At 45.2% G+C, this 24,753-nt stretch overlaps 1 protein-coding gene across 1 annotated transcript in view; it reads left to right on the top strand.

Annotated features, from left to right (window-relative positions):
* Nucleotides 1-24,753, top strand: part of ATLIG4 (DNA ligase IV) — a 205,995-nt gene that overhangs the window by 90,914 nt on the left and 90,328 nt on the right. Inside the window, exons 11-13 of the mRNA XM_087387540.1 lie at nucleotides 18,372-18,518; nucleotides 18,764-18,839; nucleotides 18,984-19,108. Of these exons, the coding sequence (XP_087243666.1) occupies nucleotides 18,372-18,518; nucleotides 18,764-18,839; nucleotides 18,984-19,108 (348 nt within the window). The remainder of the gene's footprint in view (nucleotides 1-18,371; nucleotides 18,519-18,763; nucleotides 18,840-18,983; nucleotides 19,109-24,753) is intronic.

Below are 24,753 nucleotides of genomic sequence, written 5' to 3'. Positions count from 1 at the left end.
TCAATCTGCAACTGATGTGACGAGACTTGTAACTGACCAATGGCGATCCTCAGTGCATGTGAAACTCTCCTGTCCTCAAGATACTGAGGTTTGATTACAAGACCGTGCTCTGAGATCCTCAGGAATTGAATATGGTAGAACTGGATCTTGGTGGAGAGCTCCTCTCCCCCCTAAGCCCTAGATGTATGGAGCTGGAGGAGAGAGAGAGAGAGAAAGAAAGAAAGAAAGTTTATTAAAGTCTTCGGAAGACCGATGGGTCTATGAGACTATGAAAAACCTGGCACAAACGAGCTGTGGTGGTGGAGCTACTAAACGAGCATCCACACCAATGCGAATGCAAAATATGCAGAATGTCAGTACTAAATCCTAGATACAACATAGTCATGTCATGTCGGTAGTCGACTATCTCCTCCTCCTGCTCATCATCACCACCATCAAGAAATCAGGGTAGATGTGGCAATGGGGGCATGAAATCGGCGATAGAGTGGTGTCGTCCACTCAAAGGTGCAGCCTTGGCATGTCTCCTGGTCATAGCTCTGCGTCTAACCAGGGCTACTGTGACCCCTGTCGGGCGAGACCCGACTCTAAACATGGAAGGGATGTCCCCAAGTGTGATCTGTGTGTCTCTGTCTGAGTTGTCGAGTCACAGGCTCCGGGTCACGGTTATGTCGAGGCCTCGTCCCGTGGGTGTCCATGTGATGTGGCTGGAAAAACTTCGTGATAGAACTCTGAGAGGGATCAGCCAAGGAAGAAGTCTGCTCCTGTCGCCGTGCGCGGAGTATCTCTCGCAGAGTCTGAGTGCATCATGAACGAAACCTGCCAAACATCGCTTGTCTGGGTAGGAGATGAGTCGAGCCAAAACCCCATAGCTATCTCTAAAGAGGTAGTAGAAACGCCCGCGGATCTCATAGTAAATAGGACACCTGAAGATGAAGTGCTCCTCTGTCTCAACCTCCTGCATGTCACACAGTGTGCATATGCGCCTCTCCCTGGGTAGTTGCTCTGCTCTGCCGCTCTCGATACAAAGTCTATGTGAAGAGACCCGGAACTGCCCAAGAGAGGTCCTGAGTGAGGGGGGTAAATAAATCTGAGTGTACCTTGGTGGGTCAATGAAACCCTCCGCTGTGATATGTAAGAAGTGATCTCTGTAGAAGCCGAGCTTCACTGGAAGATCACTCGGGCCCAGCCAAGTCCGGAATGTGTGTAGCTGTAATAGATTTTCACGGATACCCTGGTTGACCTCATGTGATATGAGGGGAGAAAACGGAGCATCCATGTTGTACTGGAATGGGGGTAGTCTATCCATGTGGAGCCCTAGTCCCTTGAACCATCTCTCTGTGCGTGCATACCAGCGCCATAGAAGAGGACAGTGCTAGCCAAGGTAGCCTGCTACACCCAGAGGTGTAACCCCCATACTCCCTAACTCCATACAGATACGTGATGACCTGAAATGCAGCATCTAGCTGTAATGGGGGTGACCCAATCTCCACCCAAATGATCTGGTGAGGAATGGATGGCTTACCACGGATCATCTGTGATAACATGAGAGCTTATAGCCGCTCCACCTTGGCCCACTTTGTATCTGACAAGTCTAGCCCCCAGCATGGACTGACATACATCCCTGCTCGACGGACCAAGGAGTCAAAAAGCAACCCTTTGGTCCGTGGATCTTGAAAGAGGGAACGTAAGCGCTATCTCTCTAGTCTAGCCAATGAAGCATATCCTCTGCTCAAGCGTGTCTGCATCGTGGGTCTCATAGTGAAGGTGGGTCCGGAAAAGAATTTGCGTAAAGCAATATCCGGATCAGCGTGCCCGCAAGAGAGCAACCTACCCTCCTTGTGTCTGCATCACCATCTCAAGCTCATCAATGTATAGGCCAAACAAGGTAGGTGATAATGGACATCCTTGTTTGATCCCGATAGTGCTCATGATCTTGTCTCTCCACCTAGATCTTGTCCGGACTCTGCCTGAAACTCTCAGAAAGTGCCATGACAGCCCAAATGATCTCCTGGCCATAACCCAAATCTTGTAGGCGCCATATGAGGCGGGCTCTCGGAACCGTGTTAAATGCCTTGCGGAAGTCCAGAAAGCAACAGTAAACCCTCTGCTTCTGTGCCCTCGCTTGCTCGATGATACATCTGAGCATGAGAATGTGGTCCATGGTCCCATGATCATGCCGGAATCCGGCCTATCCTGCGGCTTTAAGTCCTCGACCCTCCGCAAATCTGCTGACCTCGGAAACAAGTACTGATGCATAGATCTTGGACATTACATGTCCAATCATAACGGTCTTGTAGTTGTCCGGACTCATGGGATCCCCTGCCTTGTGAATGGGTGAGATAGTATCAATGGTCCAGGTGCGTGGAAACCCCAAAGAAACAGCTTCATTAAATAGCTTTGCTAAGATTGGGGCTAGGAGGTTAATGCCATATGCAAAGAACTCAGTGCATAGTCCCTCATGATCCTTCGCTCGACCATTATGAAGTTTCATTGCGGCATCCTTAACCCCGCCCCTAGTGAAGAGGGTGCAGGATGTGGGGCGTGGCATATGTGAGGGGTTAGGGGCTGGCTGGTTGGGGATATCATAGAGTGTGTGTGCATAATCAAACCACACCTGGGTGTCAGTGAGTGGTGAGGGAGTGTAAACTACTCGGTGCTTTCTATCAATTCAGAGGTGTTTGAATGAAATGATTGCGAGTTGCCAAACACATATCCTTGAACTTAAGAGATTGCAATTAAGCTAGAATTAAGACTTATACAGCTTAAACACAAAGTGACATCATTGGAAATTGCAATATGATTGAGGGGCCAAGACGGCCCCCCCCCCCTTACCCAGGCTCACTTTATTCTTGAAAATGGAGATACAAGACCAAGATGCACTGCACCTTCCAAACTGATGAACTCAGTGAAAACCTAGGACCTAGATACAAGACTCAAGAGCATATGTACAAGGTGGACAACAAAAAGGAGGACTCCAAGTTCAGGTTTCAACGCTTGGCTTGCCGAATCCACAAGGAAGAAGCCTGCAAGAATCACCACTTACATCCAACATTAGAGGCAAGCACTAGTTTCTAGAAAGATAGTAGAAAAAACATGAAATAGTGCTGTAAATGAGATAAACTGGACAATACAGACTCCCTTCGTGACTTGACCCTTTTGTAGATGAAGTCCTTGATGCCTCTGAAGCTCCCTTGGGTGAGGAGAGTGTGGAAATGGGGCTGGAATGAGAACAGCTTAGAAAAACAGCCTATAGGCTAGAGAGAGAAAGCCTTTATGGAGTGATAGCTGTAGAGAGAGAGTGCCAATGCTGATCCCAAGGGAGGGGATGTAAGAGAGGAGCTGCTGCTGCTCCAGAGGTGCAAAGAAAGGCAGATTTCTGCAAGGGGAATGGGCTGGAACAGTAGAGAGAGAAATTCTGCAGTAGAGAGAGAAAGACTGCAGCAGGAGAGAGAAAGGGGCTGTGGCTGCTCCAGGCTAGGAGAAGGAGAGAGGATGCTGCTGCTGTTCTAGAAGAGCTGAGAGGGGCAGATTTCTGGAGAGGAGGGGCTGGAACTGTAGAGAGAGAGTGTGCTGCTGTAGAGAGAGTAAGTGCTGCTGAGGTGAGAGAATGGCCTGGGGAGAAGCTGGCTGCACCCAAGGAGCTGGAGAGGTTCTGCTACATCAACCAAAAGGAGGGAGAAAAAAAGTTTTTTTCATGTGTGGAATGAAGGGGAGAGGCCTTCTTTTATAGGCTCAGCCCCCCCCCCCCCCAAGGCTTAGAGTGGAAGGTGGACACTTGTCCCAGATTTTTGGTGGGCTGCAGTCCCAAAGAGGACAGCCCACAACCTGCCCCAAATCTACCAGATTTGGGGCCATACACTTGGCCTGCATGCCCTGCCACTTGCCATGCATGCTGCTACATGTGGGGGACAGGTGGACTGACCTGCTAGCTCAGATTCCATGTGGTAGTCTGCCACGTGTCACTCCCAAAAACCCTAAAATTTCAAAGTTGTCAGAATTCAATTCTGTCGCACCTGTCGCACCCACGGGTTCCTAACAGCTTGGACTATCTATTGACGTACTCTAAGGTCATAATTGAGCCATACTGAGCTCATTTGTTTGTCGTCTTATCTTGTATCTCCATTACTCTTGGCATGCTGCCAGGCCCACACCCAAAGCTCAGGGAACATTCTCTTGAATGGTTCCTAGGTCAGTATGCAATCTGTGCATTTGATTGGTCCCATGTTTGGGTACTCAGGTGGGGTGTGGTTTCCAGATGTCCCTCTCAAAGAGAGGCCATCACTCTTGTGGGTCACTAATGCCCATAACCCCAAGCAAGGGGGTCCACCTTCAAATGCTAGACCTAGTCCCCATTGACCGTAACTGAACAGTAGGAAAATTCTTAATAAGCATACTATTGAAAAACAAAAAGAAATAGTACCAAGCAAGTGGATACATGTTGTTGAAGCAGGATAACAGGGGGGGAGAGAGAGAGAGAGAGAGAGAGAGAGAGAGAGAGAGAGTTTATTAATGTCTACCAAAGACGATTTTAAAAGTCTCATAGAGCCTTTGGTCTTTCGTAGAGAGTAGTAAACTCTCTCTCTCTCTCTCTTTCTGTCCCTGTCTCTCTCTCTCTCTCTCTCTCTCTTTCTTTCTTTCTCTCTCTCACCTTAGCTCCACGTGCCAACCTGCTCAACGGTCCCCCTTGCCACACCGCTCAGCCCCCAGCCCGTTCGCTCGGTTGTCTCCTAAAGTTTGCTTAGTCTTCAGCTAGTTCCTCTTGCGACCCTGCTTTACCTACAGTGCTTTGCTTAGCTCCCGTTTGCCATGTTACTCAGCTTGGAGTCTCTCCTCTCTAGTCCACCTTCCCACCCCTTGCTCAGCGTCTAGTCCCTGTGCTTAGCTCCGCCTTGCTACCCCTCTTATCCCGTAGCCCCTTGGCTCGACTCCTACTTTCCACCCGACTCATCCCCACCCCGTTACCACCTCACTTAGCCCCCAACCCTTGCGCTCAACTCGGACTTTCCACCCCTCATCCCCTAGCCTTTCGGCTTTGCTTCCCCTACCACTCTTGTCCACTCCCAACCCTTCAACTTAGCATCCCTCTACTAGCCCTCTCAACTCCCAGTGCCTTCGCTTAGCAACCCTAAGATGCCCCTAGCGTCTTCCCCGTCTGCTCATGCAGTCCCAACCTGTCCGCTTAGCATGATGACCCCTACCCTCGCTACCCTCAGCTTGTCTATTTAGCCATCAACAACCTCCATCCACCCCTTGCAACCCCCAATGGCTACTTATGTCACCCACTTTGCAGCCCCAACCCCCCTCTTGCTGGTCCTACTGCTCACTTTCCTTTCCTACTCATCCCGACCTCTGTACAAGGACCTTCTTTTTCTTGGACCCTTGTTTGGGGATCAATAAGATCAATGAGAGAACAAAAGAGAGGATAGGAAGCATGAGAAAGAGAAAGAAAGGAGAAGGGACAATTTCTTCTCCACACTGAGCAATTCAATACTACATTGATGCGAAGTGTATCAGATTGACAGTACTGCCTTGTAGATGGATTGCATATCTTGATCCTGCTTGGATTGTAGGCCATCTCCTAGTGGTTCTAGTGATGCCCTACAAGCCATGGTATGTGCCTTGTACGCATAAATATAGGCACTTGTAGTGTTAGTGCCTTTTAGGCCACATAGGCACTTAGTCCTAGGTCTAGGTACAAGTACTTTGTACTCTTTCTTTTCTATTATCCTGGTTTGACGTGACGGCTAATCCATCGACTCTTTTGCAACCTACGCTCTCTCTTTTCAAACGATCCTACAGTGGTATCAGAGCTAGGCTTGGCTCGTCTTCCTGCCCCTGGACTCCCTGTTGTACCTGTCCGTACTGGGTTTTATACCTGCATCGTACAGATCTATACCTGCCTCGTACTTACATAGTACAACTTTCGTATCTACGCCACCGTACGTTGGACTCTGCACACAGTACTTGTTACGTACCTCCACTACCGTACAGATCAGTACTTGCATCGCCGTACTGTTCGTACTGACCGTTGTGCCTACTCAATACAGTTCCATACTTAACCACCGTACAGATTCAAATATGCATTTCGTACAGCCGTACAACGTACCTGAGTAGCCATACAGATTTGAATCTACATCGCCGTACAGTCGTAGAACGTACATCATAGTACTTGCATCCGTACAACGTATCTGTATCCGTACAGTCAGGTACATGCATCCGTACACTGCACGTACTTGTTCTGTACACTGCAGTCCGTACCTGCTCAGCACGTTGTACTTGCAGTCCGTACAGCTTGTACTTTACAGTACATTATCAAAATTTGGGGCTTTTGAGGATTTTTGTTATCCTTATCTTCCTTCTACTGTTTGAAATCATTTCAAGACATTTCAACAGATTGGAAAGCCTACCTTTTTGAGGTCCATACCTTGGGACAGGTGCACTTTTGTAGTCATTTTGTGGACAGCAAGTCCTAATTCTGCAGTTGCAAGCCTTGAGGCTATATTTTTTGGGGATTTTGTCTGCAATTTCTCTTTTGATTGCAATACATTGGGACATATGGAGAACATTGAGTCACATCTGCAGGACATTGAGTCAGATGCCTAGTTTATGATCTTCGTGATGATAATGCCATAGTTCTCACTAGCACTTTGCAAAAGGGGCTTTATCACCTTGATCATCACTCAGCTGCACTTTCTATTGAAGCATTTGCAATTTCAGATTCACAGCTTGCTGAAACTCATCTTTGGCATGAGAGAATGGGTCATCTCAATTATAGAGCTCTTGCAAAGCTACATTCTCAGTAGATGGCAAATGATGTACCTCAAACTCGCACAGTTTCCAAACATGTGTGTGAGGGTTGTCTTTTGGGTAAGATGCATCGATTTCCTTTTCAAAAGAATTGTCCAAAACTCTCACAAAGGAAATTACAGATAGTGCACAGTGATGTCTGTGGCCCAATGAGGACAAATGCCATTGGAGGGTACAAATATTTCATGACTCTCATTGATGATTTCACAAGATATTGCTGCGTATATCCTTTAAAAGCCAAATCTGAAGTTTTCTTATGCTTTCAGAGGTGGCTGAATACGGTTGAGAATGAATCAGGATGCAAGCTTGTCACCCTCAATACAAATAGGGGGGGAGGGTATATGTCTAAGGAGTTTGATGCATTTCTGTCTTCACGGGGCATTATTCACTCATGCACTACTCCTTACGCTCCTCAGCAGAATCTTGTTTCTGAAAGGAAACACAGGTCTACTATGGAGATGGCTAGATGCATGCTTAAGGCCAAGTCTTTGCCCAATAAATTTTGGCTTGATGCAGTGATGTGTGCCAACTATGTGCTGAATAGATCACCTACATGGGCATGGAAGAGTGTTACACCTTATGAAGCATGGAAAGGCAGGAAGTCTTCACTTTCACACATGAGAGTTTTTGGGTCTTTTGCATATGTTCATGTACCATCTCAGCTGAGACATAAGCTTAATGACAAGGCAATCAAATGCATATTTATTGGTTACAGTCAGGAGAGCAGAGGGTATCGGTTATATCAACCAAATACTGGGAAGATTATTGTCATTAGAAATGTAATCTTTGCTGAACATTCAGCTTCTCCTCTTGTGGACTGCAAAGCTAAGCCAGATGTTGACATGTTTGATGCCTTTGAATCTTGGTTACCTCTGCCATCCTCAGAAGAGGACTTTGACCAGCAACATGAGCCTCCTGCAGGCCCTCCACCAAGCAATAATCAGCCACAACCCCATGCTGATTTGCAGGTTTCTCTTCCAGCACAAAATGATCCCACTATTCATGATGCAGTCATTGAAGAAACAGCTGTCAATAGACAGCAAAGGCAAGTTCCTAGATGGCTTCTTGAGCAATCAAGAGCCTCTGTGCCATAAAGATGCTTTTGGCAGCAAAGAGTGGATGGATGCAATGAGAGCTGAGTTACATTCCATTGCTAAAAATGACACCTGGGAATTAGTAGATCTCCCTCCCGGCAAACATGCCATTGGAACTGTTGGGGTAAAGGCACTGGCCACCCTTGTAACAGTATTAATCTAGTACTACTAAGTACACTAAGTACACATTGTACTTAGGTACTTAGGGGCCCTAGTCTTATCCAATGATATATATACTAGTGTGTGTACTTGGGGAGGTACCACTCATTCCTTTATCCCCACCCACTGGTGTGTGACTACTGTGAGTGTGTCTCCTTCACTCCCTACTCCAAATCTCTCTCCCTTACACTCCATCAACTGGTATCAGAGCCAACGGGCTCTCTCCCTCTACTACCATTCCCTCCTCTCCCTAACCTACCCCTTCCGTACGGACCGATCCGTACGGCCGTACGACGTCCGTACAACCGTACGGACGGATCGCGAAGGGCGGCTGCAAGCGCAGGTTGTACGGACGAGTTGCGAATAGGCAGGCCACGAGCTGCAACGGCGGTTGCAAGCGCGCAGGGCGCGGCTGCGAGGCAAAGGCTGCAGGGCGCAGGGCGCGGCTGCACGTCGCTGGCAAGGGCTTCAAGGCGCAGGCCACGGCCGTGAGGCAAAGGGCTTCAAGGCGCAGGCCACGGCTGTGAAACAAAGGCTGCAAGGCTCAGACCAGGGCTGAAAGATCGCAGGCAAAGACTGCAAGCGTGGCTGCAAGGCGCAACGGCGCAGGCCAGGTCTGAAGGTCGCAGGCGGCATACGCTAGCTACGCGAATCGAGAGCGGGTCAGCGAGCTGCAAGGACGATAGTCGTCGGCCAGGCCATCGCCTCCTTCAGCCATACGCCTTCCACCTTCTCTCGTCCTAGTTTTGTGTATTCCAACTTTTGGCCAGTGAAGGGTGACACTGTTTATGCATTGTCACTTGAAATATGTATGCTTGATACTTGGACAGATCTGTACTTGATACTTGCAGTGTATGCCTTGTTGGATGCAACTCAATGGATTTGCAGTCAGACGCCTTGTGAGCAGTAGCAGTTGATGCCATTTACTGTGTTAATGCACGGAATGTGCTGTCAATTCAAGGGGCTTTTGATGCTATTATGCTTGGGACAAATGCTTTAGCTTGTTGCTGAAAGTACAATCACTTTTGGTACAGATTTGGTCGATTTTGACCAAGTTTGACTTTAGTCAAATTTGGGGCTTTTGTAGCCTGACCGGCAATCTGTCAAGTGGGAGCACTCTACATGCATCAGGCTATCTCGTAAAGCACTACTATGCTTTGAAAGTGCAAATTTGACTTACAGTTTTTTTTTTGGTCAAAGGTCAATTTTTTTTTAATTGGAGGTCAAATCTCTGATTTTCTTCATGCATTCAAAGGGCTTTTGAGCAATCTCACTTCCAAACTGTGAATTCAGTTGGGGGGGAAGTTTCTGGAGCATATGGAGGTCTAAAATCAGAGATCTTCATCCACAATCAGAGATTCACTGTTTTTTGACAGTCCGGGACTGTCAACCAGCAAGTTTGACCAGATTTCACTGTCAAAAAGGTCAACAAGTACTGCTACTTTTTCAGAAAACAGTTCTGGGATTTTTCTGGAGCACTTTGAAGGAGCTGTACCGCACTTTCGCCAGCAGACCAGACAACAACAACTTGCTGTACTGTTTCTGCAGCAAGTGGGAGAAAGACTTTCAGTTGGTTTTATGCCACTGAAACAGTACCAAGTTCATTTTCTGAAAAGACTTTCAGTTGGTTTTATGCCACTGAAACAGTACCAAGTTCATTTTCTGATCGTACTTCCGCTGCGGGAGAATTTTCTTGGAGTGACTGGTGCTTAATTGAACACCTACAGGGATTCTACTTTCTTTACTATGAGTTCCAGCAGCGACGTGTCGTCCTTGTTCCAGATAAAGAAGCTCGAAGGAGCTAAAAACTACGACATATGGAGGACACAGTGCTACAATGTGTTGATGCAGGACCAGTATAAACCTATAAAGGAGAAGGGTGTTAAGCCCTCCAACATTACTGATGAGCAGTGGGAGAAGATGGACGGCTTGGCCAGGTCGACCATTATGCTTACAGTTGTTGATTCACTGGTTGTAGGCATCAGGGATGAACCTACTGCGTGGAAAATGTGGCAACGCCTTGAGGATACTTATGCCAAGAAAAGTGCCACGGGAAAAGCTTACTGGCTGAAAAAGCTTGTTGGTCTTCAAATGAAGGAGGGGACAGCTATGTCCACTCATATTATTGAGTTTAACAGCATATTCAGCCAGGTGATCAACCAGGGGTTGAAGCTCGATGATGAGCTGAAAGCTACACTCATCTTATGTTCTCTACCTGAGTCATGGGACACATTCAGGACTTCTACCAGCAACTCAAATGTCATTCTGTTATTTGCAGATGTGGAGAGTGCTCTTCTACAGGAAGAGATGAACAGAAAGAACAATGCTATTGGGAAGTCAAATGCTTTGAATGCACGCAGCAGGTCCAAAACACGTGGAAAAGACAGAGAAAGAGAGAGGAGCAAGTCCCGCTCTAAAAGTGATCTTGTCTGCAATTATTGTGGCAAGAAGGGACATATTGAGAAAAAGTGTTTTCAAAAGAAGAATGACCAGAGAGCCAAAGAAGGCAAGGCTCAAGGCAAGTCTAAGGGCAAAGAAAAAGAGGAGCTGAATGTTACTTATGTTAGTGACAGTGACAGTGACAGTGGACGTGAGATATGTTTCACCTCTTCACTGGAGGCTCATACACTTCATGCTGGTGATGGATCAGATATGTTTTCCTGGATTATAGATTCAGGTGCTTCCTTTCATGTGACATCCTACAGAGATCTGTTTGTCAGATATGCAGGAGGGCAGAAGGGAGTTGTCTTTCTTGGTGATAACCATGCATGTTCTATCATTGGTATAGGTGATGTCAAGCTTGTTCTTGAAAATGGCCAGCAGTTAATGCTTAAAGGGGTCAGGCATGTTCCTGAGGTGAAGAAGAACTTGATTTCCACAGGGTTGTTGGATGATGATGGTTATCATACCACCTTTGGTAATCAGAAATGGAAAATCAGCAAAGGGGCAATGGCTATTGCCAGGGGTCCTAAGGTTGATACTTTGTATTCACTTCATGGTGGACATTGTCCACATTCTGATGTAAATGCCACCGAGCTGCCAAAGATTTCATTGTGGCATAGCCGACTTGGCCATATGAGTATTAAGGGAATGGAGCAACTGGCTCATTTTGGTTACTTGCCGAGTCTAAAATTTTCAGATTTAAAGAAATGTGAATTTTGTCTCTACGGTCGTCAAGTACAAATACCTCATAAGAGAAGGTCAGATCAGAAATTACAGCTCTTGGAGCTAGTACATACAGATGTGTGTGAGATGCCTACACTCTCTTTAGGAGGTTCAAAGTACATACTGTCATTCATAGATGACGCCACCCGCAAAGTGTGGGTTTACACTCTCAGGAGGAAGAGTGATACGTTCAAGGCTTTCACTAAGTTTGTTGCACTGGTCGAAAATGAGACAGGCAAAAAACTGAAAGCCTTACGATCTGACAATGGTGGAGAGTATTTGTCCAAAGAGTTTCAAGAATTCTGTGAGGCAAAGGGTATTCAAAGGGTGTTGTCTGCACCATATGATCCTCCACAAAATGGTACAGCTGAAAAAATGTTCAGGACCATTCAAGAGAAAGTCAGATCTATGTTGTCACATGCTGCACTGCCCCACACATTTTGGGCTGAAGCTGTAAAGACAGCTGTGCACCTTATTAACAGGTCACCAAACAAGAGACTATGTGGTGGTGTGCCTGAACAGGCATGGACGGGCAAGCCTTCGTCTTACAAACATCTACGGGTCTTTGGTTGTGTCGCGTATGTGCATGTACGCAGGGAGGACAGAACTAAACTGGATCCAAAGTCTCTTAAATGCATATTCCTAGGTTATGGTGACAAAGGTGAGATGGGCTACAGGATTTGGGATCCCAAGAACAGAAAACTTATACGCAGCAATGATGTCGTGTTTGATGAAACCATCATGTTCAAGGAACCTGTTGTACAGCAGGAACCTTTAAAAGTAACTATTGATGATGACAGGCATCATGGGCAACACAGACAGGCTGTAAATCAGCCACAACAGCAGCATAATCAGCCATTAAATGATGCTGCAGCAGATCCTAATGGACAGCCAGTTATGGCAGAAAACATCCCAATGGATGAGGCACAGTTAGGTGATCTTCCTGACATGCAAATGCAGCCAGGAATCATGGAACAGCCACCTTATCTGGGTGATGAACAGGCTGGACAGCCAGCTCAAGATGATGGTCTTTGGGTTAGAAGGTCAACCAGACAGACGCGGCAGCCAGAAAGATTTGTTCCAGGCATTGATTATTTGATGCTCACTGATTGTGGAGAGCCTTCATGCTACAGAGAGGCTAGGCAGAGGGCAGACAAGGTTCAATGGGATCTTGCTATGAAGTCTGAAATGGACAGTCTTCACAAGAATGGCACTTGGGAATTGGTACCCTTGCCTACTGGTAAGAAGGTACTGCCATGCAAATGGGTTTATAGACTTAAAGTCACACCTGGTGAAAAGCCAAGGCATAAAGCCAGACTGGTTGCCAAAGGGTTCAAGCAGGAATATGGTGTTGACTTTGAGGAGATATTCTCTCCCGTTGTCAAGATGACAACACTCAGAACTGTATTAGCATTGGTTGCACATGCAGATATGGATTTGGTCCAAATGGATGTCAAAACAGCATTTCTTCATGGTGATTTACATGAAGAAATTTTTATGCAGCAGCGAGAGGGTTTTACAGTGAAGGGCAAAGAGAAGCTTGTATGCAGACTGAAGAAAAGTCTTTATGGTCTAAAGCAGGCACCCAGGGAATGGTATCATAAGTTTGATACATTCATGCGAACCCAGGGTTACAGGAGAAGTGACATTGATCACTGCTTATATACCAAGAAAGCTTCAGATGGCAGTTTACTTATCCTCATTTTGTATGTGGATGACATGTTAATTGCTGGAAAATCTCATAAGGAAATGAATGCCTTGAAAAAGAGATTGCACCGGACCTTTGATATGAAGGATCTTGGTGATGCCAACCATATATTGGGTATGCGCATACTTCGGGATAGGGAAAAGCGGTTGCTATACTTGTCTCAGAAGGAATACATTGGCAAGGTCTTGCAGAGATTTCACATGGAGGGGGGGAAGAGTATTGGTACTCCATTACCTCCTTATGTGAAAATCAGTGCTTTGGACAGCCCTCAGACAGATGCTGAGAGAGCTGAGATGTCAAAGATTCCGTATGCATCAGCGTGTGGCAGTCTCATGTATGCTATGGTTGCAACCAGGCCCGATATTGCGTTTGCAGTGGGAGTGGTTAGCAGATACATGGCTAAACCTGGCAGGAAGCATTGGAATGCAGTGAAAGGTGTCATGAGATACCTGAAGGGTACACAGGACTTGTGTATATGTTTCGGCAGTCAAGATGCAAAAGTGCAGGGTTATACAGACTCTGATTATGCCGGTCACCCTGATACCCGGAAGTCTACTACCGGCTATGTTTTCACTTTCACTGGAGGTGCAGTGTCGTGGGTATCTAAAATGCAGCAATGCATTGCTTTGTCTACTACAGAAGCTGAATATATTGCAGCCACTGAGGCGTGCAAGGAAGCTATATGGCTATCTCGGCTAGTGGCAGATTTGGGCTACTCTAGTGATACTCCATTGTTGCATTGTGACAGTCAGAGTGCCATACAGTTGGCACGAAATCGTGTTTTTCATGTGTTTTGGACCTTCTTTATCTAGAACAAGGACGACACGTCGCTGCTGGAACTCATAGTAAAGAAAGTAGAATCCCTGTAGGTGTTCAATTAAGCACCAGTCACTCCAAGAAAATTCTCCCGCAGCGGAAGTACGATCAGAAAATGAACTTGGTACTGTTTCAGTGGCATAAAACCAACTGAAAGTCTTTTCAGAAAATGAACTTGGTACTGTTTCAGTGGCATAAAACCAACTGAAAGTCTTTCTCCCACTTGCTGCAAAGACGAAGCACATCGACGTGAAGTATCATTTTATCAGGGAGGTGCTTGAGAACAAGCAACTTCAGCTTGTGAAAGTTCACACTGATGACAATCCAGCAGATTTGTTGACAAAAGGATTGGCTGCTGAGCGGTTTGCACACTGCAGACGGCTTATGGGTATAGGATAAGCAGACCAACTGGTCTTGTACATGATGATGTATATTGCTGTTTTTCTTTTACTCTCTCTTATGGGCACACTGCCTTTAAGTGGGAGGTTGTTGGGGTAAAGGCACTGGCCACCCTTGTAACAGTATTAATCTAGTACTACTAAGTACACTAAGTACACATTGTACTTAGGTACTTAGGGGCCCTAGTCTTATCCAATGATATATATACTAGTGTGTGTACTTGGGGAGGTACCACTCATTCGTTTATCCCCACCCACTGGTGTGTGACTACTGTGAGTGTGTCTCCTTCACTCCCTACTCCAAATCTCTCTCCCTTACACTCCATCAGGAACCCAGTGGGTCTACAAATTAAAAAGGGAATCTGATGGCAGCATAGATTGATACAAATCCCATCTTGTTGCAAAAGGGTATGCCCTACAACAAGGCATTGACTTTGAGGAGACATTTGCTCCCACATCCAAGATTACTACCATTAGATGTGTCATTGCCATTGCAGCCCATCATCATTGGCAAGTGCACCAACTTGACATCAAGACTGCTTTTCTTCATGGGGATCTGCAGGAAGAAGTATATGTCACACAACCTCTTGGCTTTGAGGTTGTTAATTCTGAAAATAAGGTATGCCGGCTCAGTAAATCCCTTTATGGTTTGAAACAGGCACCCAAGGCATGGTATGCCAAAATTCATGCACACTTACTATCCCTTGGTTTTCAGAATAGTCCCACAGAACCCACTCTTTATGTCCGTGGGAGTGGATCTGATTTTATACGTGGATGATATGCTCATCACGGGCCCAGATACTCAGCAAATTGCAGCTTTCAAGGCTGATTTGCAGCAGATTTTTGACAAGTCAGACATGGGACAGATCCATTATTATTTGGGCATTTAGTTTGCTCATGTTGAGGGGGTATCATGATGTCTCAGTCCAAGTATATTGGACAGCTCCTTGATCGTTTTCAGTTTGAGGATTGCAAGCCAATCTCTACTTCATTAGACCCTGGCTTCAAATTCTCAGCTCATGATGGGAGCCCACCATGTGATATCACTCTTTATCAGCAGGCTGTTGGATGCCTTATTTATTTATGTCACACCAGACCTGACTTGCAGTATGCAGTATCTCAGCTCAACAGATTCATGCACATGCCCAGTTCACAGCATTGGCAGGCAATGAATAGAGTCTTCCGATATCTCAGAGGCACTCAGGATTTAGCCCTCTTCTATGGTGATCAGGGTTCACTTACCATGCATGCTTACACGGATAGTGACTGGGAAAGATGTTCCGACACCAGAGTGTCACATACTGGCAATTGTTTTTTGCTTGGTAATTCATGTATCTCTTGGCTCAGCAAGAAGCAACCAACAGTTGCCACATCTAGCTCTGAGGCTGAGTACAGGGCAGCTTTCACTGCTACAGTAGAGTGTGTTTGGCTTCGACAGTTACTTACAGATCTTGGTATTCGCTTGACGTCCTGCACTATTGTCTACACTGACTGCCAGAGTGCTTTGGCCATTGCGCGTAACCCAGTGTTTCATGCGCGTACCAAGCATATTGAAGTTCATTATCATTATGTTCGGGAGCGGTTGTCAGCAGGAGACATAGAGTTGTCCTATCTTCCCACAGAGAACAACATAGCAGATGTGTTTACAAAGGCACTTTCTCGTCCCAAGTTCGAAGTCTTTCGACAGGCTTTACACTTGGTTCCCTTTGTTACATGATCTGACATCCCTTGTACATTCGTAGGTGGCTATATCCTTTTGGATGAACATGTGCCACCATGACCAGAAAATACCAGGTATTCTGAGACGTTTCCAGAGTACTTCAGCCCATCCCATGGAGGGGGGTTTGGAGGCCATCTCCTGGTGGTTCTAGTGATGCCCTATACTAGCATGGTTGTTAAGACACTCGTGTCTTACGATAAGACACTTAAGACACGTGTCTTACCTTAAGACACCTTTAGACACACTTTTTTTTAAAAGTAGGTTGGGTGTAACAACAAACATCGAGTTTGACTTAACCGTGCTATCATTGATGGTGACTTCGGATCCAGCAGTGGCAGTGACTTTGCAGAGCCGGATTAGGATGAATCTTGAGAGTCAAAAGTTTCCTTTCAATTATATGTAGCGAGATGCATATTGCATTCATGTGACATGTGATTGACAGAGTGTTGGCATGATATTTATGTGTATTGATTTATGATGTTGTTAAATCTTTAAAATTGTGAGTCATGACTTGCAAGCTCTTGAGTCGTGACTCTTAACTTGCAAGCTCTTGAGTAGTGAGTCTTGCATTGTTACTTCTTGGATTGTTTAAGTGTAGCTTATTGTACTTCTAGAATCAAGCAACTAGCTATGCTAGCAAGTTGTACACTTGTATACTTATACATATATTAATTAAATATGTATTATTACAATGACGTGTCTTACGTGTCTTATCTTTAAGACACTTTAGACACTCGTGTCTGAAGCGTGTCTAACGTGTCGTGTCTTAACGTGTCTTACAACCATGCCCTATAGGCCATGGTATGTGCCTTGTAGGCATAAATATAGGCACTTGTAGTGTTAGTGCCTTTTAGGCCACATAGGACACTTAGTCCTATGTGACACCTAGTACACTTAGTCCTAGGTCTAGGTACAAGTACTTTGTTCTCTTTCTTTTCTATTATCCTAGTTTGACGTGACGGCTAATCCATCGACTCTTTTGCAACCTGCACTCTGTCTTTTCAAACGATCCTACAGATACTGCATCATGCCTTGAGATACTGATGCAACCCTCTAATATTTATGCTCCATTGGTGATATCTGCTTGCTCCCATCATCGCCTTGCCATATTGGACTTGTTTACCCATTGTTGTTGGACTTTTTCTAGGTCAGTCTTCGCCATTTACTCCTACCCTCCTTCACACATACCCACCATAGTAGCCCTTAGTCTCCCCAAACCTCGTACAACAACTTCTTAAGGAGAGACATCGCTCCTTCGAGCTTGAGAAGCCTAGAAGGAACGCTAGATTAACATCCTAAGATGCGACATCTTGATGATCCAAGCTTAGGCTATAGTGGTACGGCTGTAGAGGAGTGTATGTCCACGATGCAGTCGGCCTTCGAGGAGACTTTCTAGTGGGTGGATGTAGAGCTTGCAAAGGCAATTTTTCCAGCAACACTACTTTAGCAGCAACACCGAGTGGATAAGCTCTGGACTAGGGTACACAAGATCCCCATACTTCTCTACCATCATAGACGCTACCACTTTTGTGAACTCCTCCTTGGGGTTGCATGAACATGGGAGTGAAGGGGCGTGGGATGTAGGGCCACCCCAAGAGACATCAGCCCTTGGTCATACACTTCAGGAACACCCAGGCTCGATTGGCGGCACAACGTGAACACATAGCTGTCGGGAGTGTCTGCAGGTCCATAAGGATGAGGATCTCGCCTCTTGCAGGTCGAGGAGAGACGGACTCTCTTAGAGCAGCAAGATGCTACCCATAAGGAGGGGTATATGGTACGGGACCCAGAGAGATGCTTGTTCCAGCAAGGGGGGGTCTATGAGACTCCGAGGACCAAGACCCTCAGCTGTAGTGTTTGGAATTGCAATAGAACCTTGTGGTCATAGCGAGGGACCTTCTCGTAGTTATACACAGGATGAGATATTGTCAGTTCGTGGATATACGTGGAGTTGGCCTAGAGAGATAGGCAGAATAAAAAAGGAGCCTTTCAGTCTGTTTGGAGGGCTTTTAATGATCTTTCAGAGTACTCTAGATTGGTCTTGGGACGTGCCTGAATCATGTCAGCTTTCCTATGGCTCACAAGAGGAATTTAAGTTTGAAAAGGAGACAATGAAGAGACAGTTGTCTAACAACTGATCAAAGGATAACAAACAGCTAGATTATGTGGCGCTTCATCAAGGAACTATATGTTTTGTTTAAAATATTAATAGCAATTGTGGCCTTTCAGAGTGTTTGGAGGGCTTTATGATCCTTATTAGTACTCTAGATTGCTCTCAGAATATGTCTGAATTGTGTCAGCTTTCCACATTGAAGAGGAATTTCACTTTGGAAAGGAGAAGATGAAGAGACAGCCATCTGTGCATTTTGGAGTCACTTGAATGGATTATCTACCATAGCTATATCATATCTTCCCTGGACCTAGAGGGTACAAAGTTTGTGGGCGATGCTCCATATGTTTATGGAGAAATGTCGATATGTTATTCCTTAACTTATGTGGACCAGATGTTGCTTTCGATATTTTGTATGCTGGGGATGGCAGCATGATCCATCAGAGTCTTCATGAGCGTCAGCTTCTTCTTCAACAAGTTGTGCAGCCGTTGAAAGGTTCTTTGGAGCTGCTTTTACCAGAGAATGGGTTTGGTTCTGAAGGTTTGTTGAAAAATAAACTTCCAGGTTTTCCTTGTCAATGTCAAGTTGGTGTAAATTCTTCATTTGAATAATTTGAAGTGAGTTATCAATGATTGCACTTTCTATCTCTGTGTAAGTGTCCTATATTTTGATATGAAAAATTGAGGTTCCTTCAACCTTGTAAGGCTTAATACAGGCTTTTCCCAATGCTGTTTTGCACATTTTCTTCTCTGTGAATATGTTACTATGCTAGATGGTTTGGTCAGATGAACGACGCTGGTCAAAATTGGTGCACACTGCAGAGGAACTTGAGCATTTTTTTGTTGAGACCGTTGAAAACAGGTTGAGACAATGCTTTATCCTCTTCTCCTCAGCAAAACCATCCTAGAAAAAAGGAAAGAAAGAAAATAAAAGCTAGTTTTTGCAAGGGGATCTCCGCACAAATTTTTTAGCCTTCTCTCTCATGTTTTGCAATTGTTCTCACAGGGATGAAGGAGTTGTCATTAAGGATCTGGATTCTAAATGGGAACCAGGTGATCGAAGCACCAAATGGATAAAACTGAAACCTGATTATATCCATGTAGAAAGTGAACTTGATGTTCTCATTATAGGTACGCTAATCTTGCTATACAACAAGCAAGCTACAAATATGGAGATCTATCTTGCTATTCTATTGAGGAATGCCGGTATATCTTTATGTTTCTTTTTAACAATTTCTTTCTTGTATATTTTTTTGCACCTGCTGAACTTGCTATATAAAACAAGCAAGCAAGGAATATGGAGCTTTATCTTACTGTTTTGTTGGGGAATGTCAATATATCTTTATTTTTCTTTTGAAGTGTTTGCCTCCTTACATTAGAAAAACAGATTGTTTTTTCTCCCCAAAGAAAAGGACATTCTATGTGTAAACTCCATGCTTGTTGGAGGTGGTGGCCTACACCCCTCAATTGTGGGTGGAAAGATGGTTAATTCGAATCATTTGATGACACGTGGCGTATGTGGGAATTAATCCCATAAGCATTGGTGCCCCCTTGGGGACCTTGGATATAAAGAGCTTATTTGACCCTCCTCTCTCATCCCTCCCGGGACCTTTTGGGGGGGGGAGAGGAGGCATGACGTGACTAGGAGGCGGGGGATTCGGACCTCCCGCACTTGGCGTCACCTTTAACACGTGGCACGCTCTGCGTGTGCCAAACATAGTATTAGAGCAGGAGTATCCTGTGTGGATTGTGGGCGCAGCTAACAGATGCACGACACGTGAAACAGCATTGTATTTCCATTTCTGACTTGCCGAGTTGTCGCGATCTGCAGGCGACTTGAAGTGCGACAGTATTTGGCGGCGGATCCTCTTGATTTACTCCACGTGTGTGTTTCCTCCCGTGGGCTTTGGCGGTTGGCTACTCGATGACGTTTGGTGGGTGCGCCTTTGTTGGTTGGTCCGGCTTTGTTGTTTGACCATGACCAAGTTTGGTGGTGCTCCACGTGTTTTCCTTGGGGTTTGTCCATAGGGGGGTGTTGGAGGTGGCCGCCCCTCAATTGTGCGTAGAAAGATGGTTAAGGCAAGGGGGGCAGTCGCTTGATGACACGTGGCGTATGTGGGAATTAATTCCATAAGCATTGGTGCCCCCTTGGGGGCCTTGGATATAAAGAGCTTATTTGACCCTCCTCTCTCATCCCTCCCGGGACCTTTTGGGGGGGAGAGGACACATGACGTGGCTAGGAGGGGGGGGATTGGGACCCTCGCACTCGGCGTCACCTTTAACACGTGGCATGCTCTGCACGTGCCAAACATTGCTGACACGGACACCAACTAAAATACATCTCCCCAATGAAGGGTACAATAGAAAACAACCAAGGATATCCCCCTGGCTGGCTGCTGTATGGGGTATTACCTCGTACCAAGAGCTGAGTAGAAAGCCTTTCCAGTGGTTTTTTTTTTTCAAGAAAAGTACTTCATTAAGTATGAATAAAAACCGCAGAGAAAGCTCAAGTGCGGGAGTACATCATGTCAAGCATGAGAAAAAAACAGCTTAGAATGAGTAAACAAAAATCCCAAGTGGCGGCTGGAAATGCCACCTCATCCCTGACGGAGAGTCAGAGAAGAAAGGACAATCCTTCCAGACTCTGAGGATAGCAACCCTCCTAGCAGTAGTAGTCCTGGAGGTTCCCTATATGTTCACCCAAATGGCCATCAAAGTGTATATAGTATCTGCCCAGATACTGGCCATAGTCTGAGAAGGGTGAACCTGGGAGTCCTCCAAAGCCTCTCTGACCGCTTTGCGATCATTCTTGGGATTTGTCCAATTTTATCGAAAGGCATATCAAAGGATATTCCGAAATAGTATCGCCATTGACTGATCTGACCTCAGATAAAGTACCTTTTATATGGGGAAATGTTTTAATTGTGCCCCAGGAGAGGGGTAAATGGTGTACCAAGCCAAAGGTCTAAAATGATGACATGTGGCAGGAGGGAACCATCTAGGGATATTTGTGGGCTCGTGGATAGGCATGAAGAAAATGAATTACGTATCTTGTGTGCATGCAAACCATGACATTGGCTGGGAGGATAATCTGGATGCTATCGCCTGTGAATGTGCCCGTGATTCGACGAAAAGAAGGCAGAGATAGCATTGATTGTGTCAATGGTCTTCGTGATCTCTATATTAGCTTGGCCATTAGGGTGCTCACCCTGATTGTTCAATAATTCTTTGCCATCTTGCTATCTCCCCCCTTTTGGATGCTATCGCCTGTGAATGTGCCCGTGATTCGACGAAAAGAAGGCAGAGATAGCATTGATTGTGTCAATGGTCTTCGTGATCTCTATATTAGCTTGGCCATTAGGTTGCTCACCCTGATTGTTCAATAATTCTTTGCCATCTTGCTATCTCCCCCCTTTTGGATCGGCGGAGAATCCTACTAAACGGCCATACCATGTTAATAAGCTTGGGAAGCATTTTCTTTGTTCTGTTTCCTTCCCATGTTAAACCTTTACTATTGGGTGTTTTGGGGCATTCTAAGTTGATGTGCCAGCTTCTTCATCCTTGTCACCAAACAACAACCTATGACGTTTTTGCTACCAGCCCTTGATGTCTGGAGCCTTCCCATTAGCTAGCGTTTTCAGGCGTTTACGCATAACTTCCTCAGTTATAATGCCATTTGTTGCCTTGACAATAGATTTGGGGTTGACTTTCTCTTCCCCATCTCTTTTGTAGAGGCTTTTGATGAACCATATCATGCCTTCCCATTGTGCTTCCTCTCTTGAGGTTAGTTGCCCCACAGTTTCTGAAAAATCTTTTTGGAAATTTGTTTCAGCTCCTTAAAGCTCTCAATCTGTTGACTCTTGAGAAACATTATTTTTTTGTTCTTTACTACTTGTTTAAATGCTCGTGCTTTGTCCTCTTTCTTGGCTGTTGGCTGCTTTCCAGGGTCTATTTGCAACCTTACAATTCTAGTCATACCAGTGAGTGCATGGCATTCCCGTGCTTCTCCCCTGAAGCTCTTTTGGGTGGTTGACAGCAGCATATCTGATGAAGAATTCATGTGACCTTGTGCCATTGCTGTCTCTATTTCCTTCTTATAAATATGCTTTTTTGTAGTCCATTTTTAACCTGGGAGGTGTGGTATCTTCTGTTTTTTGCATGGCATTACTTGTCGCCATTATGCGTAGAGAATTGGCTTCTAGTCAGACCCAAGGGACTCGTCAATCTTGATACATTCAATCATGTGCCTTGCGTGCGGGTTTGTGATCACATAATCAACTACACTTGATTTTTTAGTGGTTTGGCATGTGTATCCTACTGTGTTTTGAAAATGCAAGGTGTCATTTTGAATTTGCAACTCAAGCATCTGCATAGTGTGAGGAGTTTGCCTTCCCATATGGGTAATTTTCCTGGCATGTTTTGATGTTCTTTTCCAGCGTCTTGTTTCTTCATTGTCCTCTTCCTTTTATTCCATCCGTATGGGGTCTTTCCCCTTCGTTGTGATGGTCCCTTGCATTGATCCTATTCATGCATTAAATTCCCTTGCAAGAATAATTGCATTCTTTTTAGAGAACCTGGTATATCCTTGCCTAAATGCATAAGGGGGTCTTCTCGGGATGTGGCTGTTATTTTAGATGGTTATTGTGGGGTTGCAAAATAGCATGCTGCCAGTCTGATACTCCCCTCCTTTGCCACTATTTGAAACCACATATATTGTTTATGTGGATCTTCTCTTACAACCTTTGCTGTTTTTTCCCATGCCATTCTGATCTAGCATGCTATCCCAGCAAGCCCCGTCCTCCTATGTGTGTTTTTGCATTCCACATTGATGTTTCATGAAAACTTGAATTTCTGGGGATGCATCCCCCTCAGGCTCCCATGTCTCCAAAACTATATCTGTCTCAGCTATTTCGTCTTCCAGTGTGATGACCTTGTCCTAAGTCCATCCTCCTATGTTCCATACTAGGATTCTGAGGGGTCGAGTCCCTATGCTTGCTTCCCTCCCCCCTTACTTTCTTCTTTATTGACAGCTTTTCTATCCTTCATGTATGCATGTTTGCCTTTCTGATTGTTTCAAGCTTCTTGAGTGTTTGCGCTTACTGGCTCCTCGTAGGGACTTTATTAATCCATATGGAGTGCCCCTTGAAACTTAACAAGTATTTGCCTTGGATTTTCTCCTTTCCTACCTAACTGAAATGCTTCCTACCATTTAGTGGCTGATATGTGCATTGTTTTTTGAGTACTTTCTCCATGTCTTCATTCTCACTCTCTTCTATTCCCACAATCTGGATATTAAGTGCTTTTCCTTCCTGTCCTTGCTGCTCTTTCATTGTAAAAGCTATCTCATCCATTTTGCTCTTGGCTAGATTATCAATAGTGGTGATGATATCACGCTTTTGTGACCCTTGTGGAGTTTGTGTTTGATCCTTCTCTCTCTGCACAATTCGCCCCGACATGTGCTGTTCCATGCTATTTAGTTTGGCATATCCTCTCTCTATCTTTCTTCCATTTCATGCATTTTCTGGTGCATCTCATGCATTTTGTCTTTCATTTTCTTTACTTTTTGGATGAGCACTTTAATTTCATTCTGTACTTGTACCAATGCCTCGTATTTTCGCTTCTTTGATGATCTGTACAAATTAGGAAAGTTTGACATAATACTGACGGGGATTCTCCTAGGGGTAAGCATCATTCCCAACTCAAACAGATGAATTACTGCTAGATAATGCAAGCAAAACATATGGAAGATGTTAAAATGCTGGGTCTGAATCATATATTTGAAGGACAAATTCATGTAATGGGATCATACCTAGGGTCCTAAGGTCTAAGGTGTGTGGTGTGTGATTGAAGAATCATGGACCTGATTGAGAGATTTGTGGATCTAGATGCTCTACTAAGCTCACATATGATGTCACTACTGGATGTGACTGGTGCCTATATATTGGGCCTATCTCTCATGAATAAATTCTTCCTTTTGCTTCACTTGCTGAATCCTTCTTGTTACTCCAACATGTGGTATCAGAGCTTTGGTTCACCCTCCTTGAGACCTCCTTGAGTGCCATGTCATCATCTTCTTCACAATGAAGGATTCTGAAGCTTTTCTCACCCTTCTTCCCACGAAATTTCCTTGAGCTTGTTCTCCTCCATCTTTGAACCATTCGCCGCGGCCCTTTGAGCTCAAGTATCTCCATGATGAGGCGAACGCATGGCTAGGAGGAATTAGAAGATAGAAGCTGCTACAGCCCGTGCTGCCTCCTTCAGCCGCACCATTTCTGGAAATTGAGCCTGTTGGAGCCACCATTCCTCAAATGCTCTGAGCTGCTGCTAGGCGACATTATTAGGCAGCGGTTGATGAATTTTGAAGGCCAATGGTCTAGTATCTGAGGCGTACTGACAGAAAAACCAGTTGGAATTGAAGCTCTTGGCTATGGCGACCTGACGCGTTTCTTTGCCCAAGCTTGGTTGTAGTTCTTCCCTATCAGAAGACCTTTTATTGCGCACCAAATTCCCTCAAAGAGCTGCTTTCTATCGTCTCAAATTTGGCCTCCAAGATCTCTGTATGAAGCATGACCATTTTTAGCATATTTGACTAAGTTTGACTATATGGGTTGACAAAATCTCAGTCAAACTGAGGAAGGGGGCCTCAATATTATTGATTCAGACTTGCAGTGTAGAGCCTTGTTCTGCAAGATGGTGGTTAGAGGTTTGATGCCTGGTCAGGAGCCCTGGAAGGATTTCTGCTTACGCAGTATACAGACATGCACACCTTCTCAAGG

Source organism: Dipteris shenzhenensis, chromosome 2 (genome assembly GCF_047967505.1).
Source record: "Dipteris shenzhenensis isolate YYH24624 ecotype China chromosome 2, Dip_SZ_1.0, whole genome shotgun sequence".
Taxonomy (NCBI): domain Eukaryota; kingdom Viridiplantae; phylum Streptophyta; class Polypodiopsida; order Gleicheniales; family Dipteridaceae; genus Dipteris; species Dipteris shenzhenensis.
Note: the sequence above shows the minus strand (reverse complement) of the source record. Positions and strands in the feature narration are given on the sequence as shown.